This window comes from Colossoma macropomum, unplaced genomic scaffold, assembly GCF_904425465.1.
Source record: "Colossoma macropomum unplaced genomic scaffold, Colossoma_macropomum, whole genome shotgun sequence".
Taxonomy (NCBI): Eukaryota; Metazoa; Chordata; class Actinopteri; order Characiformes; family Serrasalmidae; genus Colossoma; species Colossoma macropomum.
This window is the reverse complement of record NW_023494801.1, coordinates 2,442,759-2,454,975: the sequence shown is the minus strand read 5'-3', so window position 1 is coordinate 2,454,975 and position 12,217 is coordinate 2,442,759. Positions and strand designations below refer to the sequence as shown.

At 40.5% G+C, this 12,217-nt stretch overlaps 1 protein-coding gene across 3 annotated transcripts in view; it reads right to left on the bottom strand.

The window, feature by feature from the left end:
* The window catches only part of usp7 (ubiquitin specific peptidase 7 (herpes virus-associated)), a 36,705-nt gene that overhangs the window by 6,257 nt on the left and 18,231 nt on the right, over positions 1-12,217 (bottom strand). For 2 of the 3 annotated variants that reach the window (XM_036589476.1, XM_036589478.1), the window contains exons 13-25: positions 9,543-9,720; positions 7,952-8,096; positions 6,554-6,684; positions 6,151-6,285; positions 5,757-5,858; positions 5,281-5,386; positions 4,719-4,811; positions 4,557-4,624; positions 4,351-4,451; positions 4,113-4,266; positions 3,955-4,022; positions 2,300-2,408; positions 1,922-1,999 (exon numbers count right to left, since the gene is read on the bottom strand). In XM_036589476.1, coding sequence (XP_036445369.1) covers positions 1,922-1,999; positions 2,300-2,408; positions 3,955-4,022; positions 4,113-4,266; positions 4,351-4,451; positions 4,557-4,624; positions 4,719-4,811; positions 5,281-5,386; positions 5,757-5,858; positions 6,151-6,285; positions 6,554-6,684; positions 7,952-8,096; positions 9,543-9,720 — 1,468 coding nt within the window. The remainder of the gene's footprint in view (positions 1-1,921; positions 2,000-2,299; positions 2,409-3,954; positions 4,023-4,112; positions 4,267-4,350; positions 4,452-4,556; positions 4,625-4,718; positions 4,812-5,280; positions 5,387-5,756; positions 5,859-6,150; positions 6,286-6,553; positions 6,685-7,951; positions 8,097-9,542; positions 9,721-12,217) is intronic. The other variant, XM_036589477.1, reaches the window with a different exon arrangement.

Genomic DNA, 12,217 nt, shown 5'->3' with positions numbered 1-12,217 from the left:
TATTCTTTACTGTATTTAACAGCAACTTTATCCTGAAGTGTAAACCAACGCAAAGCAATAATGTGCACCCAAACTACTACACAGACGCCACAACGGAAAGGCTCTGATGTTTTATGTGCACGGCAAGCAGCAACAGACTTGCTTTATGTCAAAGGTTCACTTACTGCTTTGTCAAAAATGTATTTTGTTGAGTTCAGAACGTTTATTTAAGCTGTTTAAGCTGATAAACTTGCCTCTGAGTCAGGTTCTGTGTTTTAGGCTCATTATAGTATAAGTAAATATCGATATCGTACTGCTTTCTTTTGCGATATGTTATCGATACACAGGTGCAAAATATTGTTTTCTTTATTGAAACATGCATGAGCTCTAAATGCTCTATATGGACTCTCCCTCCAATTTCATTTTAACAGATTCACTACACCATGACTCCACATAGTGGCGTACAGATCTGGGCCACTTCAGCTTGTACAGCATTGAAGGGACAAAGGAAATAGACAAAGACTTTGCGATGTGCAAGAACAGTCTTATTAAAATAAAGTACACGGGCAACACAACGAACATGCATGGCCACCGTCTTCGTCATCATCTGATGTGGTTGTTGAGAAAGCAGCTAACGCTGCCACAACTCGAAGTCGGCCTACATTTATTACACGCTACCAGTATTACTAAGTCTATCGCTGGGTTTATTTGCAAGGACCTTCGCCCCCACAGTCTAGTCGAAAATAAGCGAATACATAAGGGCACGTTTCAGAACAAGCACTGAAGCGTACCCAGTTTACATAAAACAAGGTGGTTATGCTTGTTAAGCACTGAAATGTGTATTTTTAAATATGTTTGAGAGAGAAAATATGCATTTTTGTATTATTGTATATTTTTTTTCTGCAAGTTTACACAGAAAAGATTTTAGTGAGGCGCAGTTATGTTCTACAATCCGACCAGGGGTATTTAATTAAAATTCAGTAAGGTCCAGTTAGAGAAAATTTCCTCCAGAGCATCATAATGTCTAACTTGCATCATGATTCAGTGCCATATACTGTTTACTGAAGTAGCCTAGTAGGTATATCAGCATCTTATACAGTCACCAACTGAATGTCAAATCAAATAAAGTATAATTCAGTGATATTTCAGCAATATTTGTCAGTTTTCTCTTTTTGGATCACGCCACGTGAAGTAACTTCCCTCTGACTCACTTTCTTCTCCGACTGCTGTGTCTCGCCTCGTCCCTCCCGTGTGTGCTTCACTCATCTGAGTCTCAGTGTTCATCGTAATGCACAGATCTGATTGGCTGAGTAGGGTCACGTGTGATATTTACAACGCATGCGATTGGTCTGTGAGTCTCTGGTCACTAAAACTACCATAACGGTAGCTTTAGTACCAAAAATAATTGTCCACAGTTTATCGGTTATAGGTCCAGGTCCACATAGGACAGCAACTGGGTCCGGACTCGGACCGTGGTCTGCCTATTAGTGACCTCTGCCTTAGACATTTTAACCCTAGAGCTGTTCTGCTTTCTGGCAGTTTATGACTATTTTACTTAGTTGTACATTGTTTCATACTGATTGTCAAATTCAGTGAAACTCGCACTAATAAACACTAACATACACATAATTCCTGCTATTTGCTTATTTAGCAGTATTTAATTTTCTTCAGGCACTCAGACATCGTTATGTATCGCAGAGGACTGTCTTGCCGAATATCGAGTATATCGCAGCATTGTAAAATTGTGGGCAAAGCATTGTAATATCATGAGATGCCCTGTGATTCCCACCCCTTTTATTATATCCGCGGAACAACAAAATCCATATTATAACGGTATTTACTTATATACACCAGCATACCTCGCACCTCTAATGACAATTCTGAGCAACAGAGAATGTCGGCTGCATGCATGCAAAACAAATCAGGAACTCTTTTTCTTTACCTCCTCCCGAAACTGACTGTTGAGCCATATGGACTTGAAACTCCTCCTGTTCTCAAAGTCTGTGATCTTCATCTTGAGCTGAGAAGTGAGCAGAGACATGAATAAATCAGGGGACTGGAGCTGAAGCTGCTCAGGTTCCCGTAAAGAGAGCTCAGAGCACAGCATTAAGGATGTCACAGTATATTGAGGTGCCGTTTACTGAGCTACTAAGCTGTGAACGATTATCTTTCTGTCTAGAATTACCATATTTGTTTATTTAGACAACATTTGTATAAACCATTATCACCAATATCAAGGAGTTTAAAAAAAACAAGAACAAGCAAACAAACAGAGAGCCAACACAATTTTCACACCAGGTGCAATGAGGAGTCCCCTCACCTGCTGGTAATAGAGCTTCTTGGGCTGCCGGGGCTTAAAGAACTGCAGCAGGTCTCGAAGAGTGCCCTCGTAATTGTGCCTGAGTGGGTTGCCAGGGCCGTCTCTGTACCTGCGAAGAAGAGTGAGAAGGAAAAGCAGGTTAAAATATTCAAGCCAGGTAAATGAGTGGAAATGGCCAGGATGAGACTCGGCTGATATTCGCTTCTGAAAAGCAACCGGTCGATTTATTTTTATTTTGGGTGATCTGCGCAACGATTTTATGACCAATAATGTCAGCCGAGCAGAAGCACTAGAGGTACACCACTCATGACTTACATGGCTGATTCCAATCTCTTTACAGCCAAACTGTCTGATGGCTGATTACTTGTAGGGGAGGCAAATCCAGCCAAAGAATAATTTAAAATTAAAACAACATGTAAATGCAAACCTCTCTTTTGCCATCTTTTTCCAAATATCTGTGCAAACATCCTGACAAAGTTGAAAATTAAATGCCTACATGTGCAATTTACACCATATCTGAGACATGACGATGGTTTTTCCGAGGCTGAGGTCTGAGGATGTCCTAAAATATACCCCGAAGCCCCGCCTAGTGTTAGTTAACATGTATTTGCATGTTGGTCAACTTGAAAACGAAAAGGCGAAGTGGGAAATGAAAAGTAAATCACCAGCAGGTGGCGCCTGTGTTCGTTTTCGTTCGCCTTTTTATTGACACTTAAAGCGCATCCACGCTGAAAACTGAATCGCAAACCGTCACTTTGTTGTTGATTTATCCATTTTAATTTTGTCACATATGCAGCCTATTAAAAAGAAATAAGAATGTAAACATTGCACTTTGATTTTAGTTGACATATGCATTTCATGAAGAGGAGCCAAAATGAAACATGGATTTTATTTTCTCTATTAGCTTTTCCATTTTAGATATGGCCATGAAACATCAGAACGATGACTAAAATGAAATGACAAACAGTTGCTTTAAACACATCGTTATTTTTGTCACAAATAACTTACGTGAACTGCAAATGTAGATATATTTCATTTCATTTTCAATTTTGGCAGGATATCTGCATAAAACTGCAAAAAGAGATTTGCATTTCCATTTTGTTTTAATTTTAATTTCTTTTTGGGCTGGATTTGCCTCCCATATTACTTGTTTTTAAATCTTTAAATGAAAAAAAAATCAGTTGCTTGAAAAATGCCATTAATGAAGGGCCACACTGAAAATAAGCGGTGATTATTTAGCATAATGAGTCATGTATAATTATGCAATGACATTTTGGTACAGGTGTAGCAGCAGCACTCAAATACAGCTCGAGTGCACTTTACTGCCTCACTTTATTTACTAAAACTGCAACACAGATCTGGCAAAATCTAAATTGTCTGATTGCGTATTTAGAGCAAAAATCTCCCAGTTTCAATAGTGCACACTTAAAGGACGTGCATGTATTTGAATGCTGTGTATCCACGTCTGTATATTTCCTATGCATGTGTTTCAAATCAGTGTATTCAGTTAACCTGCAAAGCGCAAACTTCAGGTAAAGAGCAGATTATCTATCACACATAACGCACTGGCTGATTTGGTTGTAAAACTGGAATCAGCCACAGAACGTCATACCCTAAAGGAAACAGGGGTACAGGTAAGAGGTCAGCACACATACCCCTGGGACTTGAAGAACTGCAAGAGCATGGGGTCAGTGTTTAACCTCTGTGCAACAGTCTTCGCCACCTGGAAAGAGAAATTCGAAAATATGAGTGATCCGACACGAAAGGGCAGGCAAACCGCTCCATATAGATTTGCTTTATTTTGAAAACTCACTTGGAAGTAGTTCATTCGGTTTGAGAGCGTCACAACGAAGCCTGGGTCGTTGTGGATGGTTTTGTCACAAAAGATGACGTCCACACGGTGGTACAGGTCTCTGAAGTAGTCCTTCGCAGTTGGCAGCTCACTGGCGTCGTTTTCCGGGTCGTCCCTAGTAACAACAGACAAGAGGGGTCATTTCCTGGCCTTGTCTCGAGTACAGAAAGTCTGAAAAGTACGCTGGGGAAATCCTTACTTCTGGAACACGATTATGTCTCCATCCATTAGCTCATCCAAAGCTTTGTCCAGGGAGACGTCATAGTCCTGTATCCGCTCTGTTAAATTCGGTTTAACTTCCTACAGTGAACGAAACAAAGCAGACGTGAGAGAATTAAAAAAAATAATAATACTTTAACACAAAGTGGTTTAGAGACTGAATATGTGCATCGTGGGGAAACTTGCCTCATAGAGGATAAGACTAGTTCCCTGCTGAAACCCTGCTCTTTCACACATGACGGGCAGCAAGTCTCCTGGTGACGAGAAAGAGGAACACATTCAGTTTTCCAGATTAACAGCAACTGAACTCAACAGGTTTTGTCAAATGGCTCAATTCAAGTTACTTACGTATTTTACAGGATATAGGTGTGTAGATATGTCCACAATAATTTAAGCTTCTGGTTTTTGGATCATACATCTTCAAGAACAACATGACATCATCTGAAAGTGAAAGGAAAAGTGTTATTAAATTGTAAAACTAGAGCTAAAGAATTTAAACTATTAAAAGCACAAGCCTAAAGTTGTTAAATTAGCCGAATAGATTCTTTGCTTCCTATCTGTCTATATTTAGTAGCTCCCAAATGATGGACACCAGCTCAAATAAACAACACACACACATCACCTCGCTCTCTGTAAGTGACAGCATCAGTCAGAAATTGGAACTTTCATTGCTTTTTCAAAAGACATGACATGTCTTTATAAATGAGCTTTATACTTTACTTGCATGCAGTAATCAGCTCAAATAACAACGATTACGCACCCGTTGGGACATGCCTACTAAAGCAATCTGACTCTGATAAACATCAAAGTCCATCAAAGCAGCACAATGTCACTAAGTACTTCTGAAAAGAAGGAAAAATGCTTCAAGTAGGTTAGGTCCGGGGAAAACGCCTCAGGAGGTCATACTCACGGTCTTTGTCGAACTTGGGTAATGTTGCACCGCTGGCAGCCATTTCCGGATCTACCGTTTCCAAAAATATTGTCCATGGATTCTCGTTGTCGCTCAAGTCAATCATCTAATGACAGCAGGAGAGTGAAGTTTGTCAACAGTGCTATGAGAATTTAAGCGTAAACACAGCATGTACAGCAATGTGGAGTGAAACGGATGCTAGAGGTGGGCAATATGACGATATTTATTACTGAGAAATTTTGTTATCGCGGTAATACGCTTTTCTACGCATGTAGTGGACGTCTGTCCTTCAAGAACACTGAACGGTTGCATGTTTCACTAAAAAGAGAGCAAAATTAGTTGAGTTTAATTTGATTTAGTGCAGTCCAGTGTTTAAAAGGCTGAACAAAAGTCACTGTACTGTCAGCTGCGATAATCGCCCACCCCTAGCGAGACGCATGGGGCAGTGATCTTACTGATTCACACGATTCACTTACAGACTTGTTGTAATCAGCCTCGTAATCCAGCATGGCTGGCCGCTTGGTGCCGTTGCTTCTGGCCTGCATGGGCCACAGCCGCATCTGGTCCTGTGGGAAACCCTGCAGAAAATCAATATAATATTCAACACATCTTCACCAGAATTTTGGGCAAATCTTACAGCAGCTGAGATAAAAATTATAACGAAATAAAAACACAGGTACATTAATTAATGAATAAATAAATAAATAGCAACATGCAACCCTTTTAAACGATATTAGACCCTTTTAAATGATCCACATCACGTTCAAAAGACACCACACTGTTTTTTTTCCCTAAGGTGTGAAATTCCAGTAGGTTCGGAAAAGTCCTGTAGACTTAAGAGCCTGTTATGCGCCCAGCGGAGGAACTTACCATGGTCTGTGAGAGGTTCTGCACAAACTCAGCAAGGGTGGAGCTCTTAAGAACCTTGAATACTGTGTACTTCACTTTCTCCTCATCATACATGTCGTTGCCCTGGTGCCCACAGAACTGGTCCTCTGTCACCATCTTTAAACATAAAAGCACAGCAACATTACACCTTGTGCAGAGATGGGCTCATCCTGTGATGAAACGAGGCTGCACAAGATAGACGGCATATTACTATCATGATTAAACCATTTTATATAATGCATCTGCAGTATGTAAACACACCGGTGAATGAGTAATGCAACAGGGTTAAAGACAAGCCTGCATTATTTTAAAGAATTACCTTTTGTTGTATTACATAAAACTCATCTAGAACATATTGTGCCTGCGACATGAAGCAACGACTCACCTGTACTTGCATATAGAGGTGAGCCTCCTGGCGCTCCTTCCGTTTTTGTGCCTCCACCCTCTTCTCCTCCTGCAGTCGCTCCACCAGCTGCTGAGGGATGTCCATGTCTGTAACTGGCTGCAACACCTCACCTGCAAATAAGCACATCACAGCATTTATGATCAGAAATTACTGATATTTTTAATGTCTATTAAGCCCATAATTACACTGTTACATTAATTGTTGCACTCAACTCCATTTTTAAAAAGAGTCCAGTCAGAGTGAGATGAGCAGCAGTGAGCAGTGCTTGTGTTTTTAATTGCTTTAAAATGATGTCAGACTCAGGAAAACGTCCTTCACATGTCCTTATTAAAGAAGGCCGAGAGGAAGACGTCGTGTTCTGAGACGCATAAGCTGGACGTCCGTCCCACCGCCGTCTTTTAAAGATCAGAGCATAAACTTCGTCTCCTCTGCAGACCAGTTTCTGCTCCGCCATGTTGAACGGTATAAACTCTCACTATGACGCGACGAACATGATCAGAACGGACTTAAACTTTCCGATAGGGAATGTAATCAGATACAGGCGTTTACACGGATATTATTCTTCTATTTAATAGATCATTTACAGGATTACCCACCTCGATCAATCAGATAGAAATTATATTCTGAATGGCCTTAGTCAGACTAGTGTAGCCTGACTGAGGTGTTTACATGGACATATTCTATTCCGATTGCACTCAGTCGGATTATTAACAGATTATTAGGCTGCACGTAAACGCTGCAAACCAGAGTGCCTTCGCCTTTGCCTAGCTCTGATAATGATCAGGGCAAAATATCCTGATGAAGAGGGTTATTCTGCTAGGTTAATTAGTTTGCTGCTGTTGATATCAGGTGAATTAACCACATACATTTTTATGATTAAGTGTGCATGTGGGTCATTTCAGGGCACAGGTTTGTTCATATTGATAACAGATATGAGTCACTTACCAATGCGAATGCAAACTATATGATTAAGAAATACAAGAAGTATCTGAGCTAAAAATCAGAACTGAGCAATGAGGTCTGTAATGTGAACAGTGAAATCAGCATCAGGTAAACAGTGCAGAGCTTGAGCACCACACCTGAATACCTCTCAGGACTCTTAACCACAAAAAGGCCAGAAACACTTCAAAGGGCAGAGATACAGTGATAAACAACCCCAAAAACAGACTTGGGCTTGCCGTCTATTCAGACAGAGCCCTTTCTTCAAAGCGATTCAGGCTGTTTGATTCAACAGGTTGTGTAACAGAGTCTGCTTCGTGCTGATGAGCAGCTGTTCCAGAGCGGTTTGCACTTCACACTCCACAGTCACCAAAACACGAGCGCGAGCAGCTGGTGCCAGGCGGCTTTAAAGAAACAGCAGAGATGAGGAATACTCACTCAGCTTAGACTCTCGGATGTACACCAGCATGTACGCGTTGGTGCAGTGACGTACGGAAAGGTCATCGTCGTGGCCACCGTAGTTGTGCTCGATGGCCTCCTCTTTAGTGCATCGGGAAACAACGTCGTCATCAAACTTGCACCACTGATGACGGGAGGAAATGCAAGTTCAAACACACCAAAAATCTCCACTCTCAATTTAATAGGCATGCATCTGCGCTAAATATCAATAAGAACTGAAATTTAATGAAACATCCTGAAAGGTTTAGGGTTGTCACAATTATTCATGTTGATAACTTGATTAAAAAAATAAATAAATAACTTTACACAGCAGGTAAAAGTGGCCCAAATCTGATTTTTTTTTCTTCATATGTGACACAGATGTGTGTCTGTGTGTCAGTGTGAATGGCAAAAAAAACGCACTGAATCTGACATTTTCAATTCTGATTGAGACGCTTTATGTGGTACTGAAATCTGATCTGTACCAGATCTGCGGCAATGCGACTCAGTCTGAACAGCCAGATCGGAATTCATGCGGTTTTTGCGTCAATCCAACTTGACATTCGTCATAATTTCGTGCTGCTGAGACCTCAAACATCTGGGGTGATATTTCTGTACAAAAATTAGAAGAGACTCATCCAAAACCTCCACGTTTGAAGAGATTTCTAAAGAAATGCCCGAACGCGGCCGCAGGAGAACGAGGCTGAAGCGTCAAAGAACAGGCAAAAGTCTGAAAGTTTAAAGAATCCGAGGACGTGAACCAAAAGTCACCGCGCCCTTTTTACAGCTCGAACACATTCGGGGTCAGTCAATGAAGCTTCACAATGGCTCCTGTGATGCTGGCGAAGATGAAACTGAAAGCTCCGGGATCCACTGGCGTTCCTTGGAAGCCACTGTTTACCTCTGGATGAGCCGTGAAGCAGCGTGACACATTGGTCTTTTGCGTATGTGGGTCAGTTTAGGAGCTGACCTGTTCAGACTGATGTCACATACAGATCACATTTAAAAGATAATGATAATAATAATAAAAATAAAAAAAATCGGATTTGGTGAGAAAATCAGATTTGGGCCACTTTTACCCGCTGTGTGAACACAGCCAAAACGTCTTTCATAAAATCTGAAAATGCTTTAAATTGCGTTAAAATGTCATAACCAAAATAGAATCGCTCCAAAAAATATCCTGTTACATTAACTTCCATTCAAAGTTTTCAAAGTTCCTTCTCCTGTAAAGTGTCCGTTTTGGACATGAGGTTTTGTTGCAAGAGTTATCTACAGGTATTTTTGCCTTTGTAAAAGTCTTTTTAAAGGCGTCTTTGTTTAAATAAAGCAATTTAAGCTCATTAAAAGGTTGTGCGTGGTTTAGTTCAGTTATTTTTTTTGTTTGGCCTATTCCTTTAAAAAAATTAAAGTAACTAGTCAATTAATTGTTAAAATAACCGGTAGATCACTCAATTAATATAAATGATAGTGACAACCCTAAAGCACTTAAAGAAGAGCAAAACAAAAGCCACATCCACCATTTAAAAAATAACATTATCCAGCATGCACTAACTATAAGAATGACCCACGAAATAAGGAAAATGGTTCTCACTATTGGCTCCGTGACACTCACTTTGCCGTCTCCTTTTGGGTTGAGATAGACGACATAATGGCCCCCGTGGTTGTCTCCGCTGTGCACCAGCACTGCATGCAGGATGTAGTTGGCTGGGTCCTTCACATCAGGTTTCTGCAGGAACTCATCCAGCGGTAACTGCTCGGGAAACTCGAACCTGAGGACGAAGCAGCATCAAAATTACCACGGGATAAAAAGGAGCATATGAACCTACAGCACCAAGTCTTAGGCACCTGTAGTATTAAAATTTTATATTATATTAGAAAAAACATGTAAGCAGTAAAATGTAACAAGATTACTGTCTAATCTATTCGAACTGACTGGTTGGCAAAGCATAAATAAGCATGTTGAGACCGGCATCAACTGTTTTGAAGCAACTGACAGTTTCCGATCAAAGGACCACTGAATAGTTTTGTTGGCTGGCTTTTCTGAATTAGCCTGTTCTTGATGACCTGTTCTTCAGGAATCATCTTAGGATTTAATGAGGCATTGCCTGGTTGGATCAGGCTTAGCTCTGCTGATACTGGATCCATTAAAATATCCCTAAATTACCCTCTATAGCAAACCAAAAAAAAATAAAATAAATAAAAAACACACAACACATTGCAATGAAAGGCACAGACTAGCTGCCTTTTTGGATTTGAGAGCTCTAAAATCCAAAGAAGTAACATGTAACCTTGCTGTACTAATCTCAGTTTAACCCTCTACTGCATGACGTTGCCTCTAGGCAACAAACCTATTTTCCTACACTACACGTTAAACATTATTTAACGACGATGACAGGGTTAATAATAAAGGGAAGAGTTCGAGTAAGTCAATAAAGAGCATGTATTTGGTCATACTATCTCTTAATGGACACTTTTAAACCTCCAACATTCCAGTATCATTTTTGTTATGAGAATTTGCAGAAGTCTGTTTGTTGCCCAGAAGCAACACTGTAGGGCAGTGGACTGGATTCAGCCAGTCACAAGCCAGATCTCACCACTTCAGGGAACACAGGTTTATATCATTTCTTCCCATTGTGGCACAATGTTGCCTCAGGGCAACATAACCAAAAAGGACCCCTGCACACATTATTACTTAAAAACGATTTTGAATTTAATAATCAGGTCGATTTTATGCGAGAAAAGTTAATCGTTTTTTTTTCCATTGCTCTCATATTGCGTCCGGTTGAGGGTTAAGCAGGTCACGTCAAAGCAGTTACTAAGTCAGCATTATCACCTTGAGAACATTCGAACATCAGAGATTTTCCGACTAAAGCAGACGTGGAGAACCTCATCCACGCCTTTATTCCCAGCAGGATTGATCACTGTAATGGTCTCCTAACTGGACTCCCCAAAAAAAAGACCAACAAACAGCTTCAGGTGATTCAGAATGCAGCTGCCAGAGTCTCACTGGGAGTAAGAGAAGGACTCCCCATTCTTACATCCTTACACTATCTGTCTGTTCCAGAACAGACTTTAAGGAGCTGTTACTGCTCTATAAATGTCTTAATGGAGCAGGAGCAGCGTATTTATCCGATCTGCTGCAGCGATATGAGCCGAGCTGAACTCTCAGATCATTACGAACTGGTCAGTTAGTCCGAAGGTCAAGACTGAACATGGAGAAGCAGCATTTGGCTACTATGCTGCTCTTAAATGGACCCAGTGGACAGAGAGCATTAGAAGAGCCCCGACACTGGACACTTTAAATCCAGCCTAAAAAAAAATGTTCTTATTTGAGCTGCTTTCAGCTCAGTTCAAACACTGTTAGCTCTACTGCACTTCTCTCCTGTAACAGCACTTTACTATCCTTATTTAAATTTTTCATTTGATTTCTAATTTAATGTTTAATTTCTTCACTTTTAAATCTATTGTTTTAATCACATTTATTTTCTCCTACATCTTAAATATTAATCTGAAATATCTTTTGTATTCTCATTGATTTAGCACTTTGTATAAAAGACCACAGCATATAAAAGGTGCTGTATAAATTAACCTGCCTTTTAGACATTTTACGACCTTAAATATTTTCTTTTAAGACTTTAAAAGGCTTTTTACGGAGGCGCTGAAACCCAGGGAGAGGTTTGAAAATGCACAAACACACATTAAATCACTACTTTTTTAGAACTTATTTGCATTTATTCTGATAGTAAACATTTCCCAGATAAATCACTTCTCAGGTGCCCAAGACTTGCACAGTGCTTCATATGAGCCGGAACGAGAGAGAGAGAGAGGAAAACAAAGTGGAAATGGTAGCTGAGAAAGATCGAGTCTCTGGGCTGCGGAGAGTAAAGCGCTCAGTCAACAAGCGCGTCACTTAGATGAGTCATTCTCAAGCTTATTTGAAGTGCAAACCTTGCTCTCTGCATGATGTACGTTTATCCTTACTACCAATAATCCAGGGGATTTGATTCATCTCATTCGGAAAGAATTTAAACACTGAACACACATGTGAGTACTGCTGCCGTTCAGAGCACCAGTCCATTAGCTTAGAGTGCTGGTTTGGGTCCAAGCTTTTGTTCCAGCGCAATAACTGCCAACAACTAAGAGTTTAATGACTTGATTCAAACGTGCTGCCGATTGTTTCAGCCCACACGGGTGCTGCAAGACCAGTGACCACTTTGGTACAGCCAAATCTGAAAAACAGTTCCCACTCCCTATATAGCGCACGAT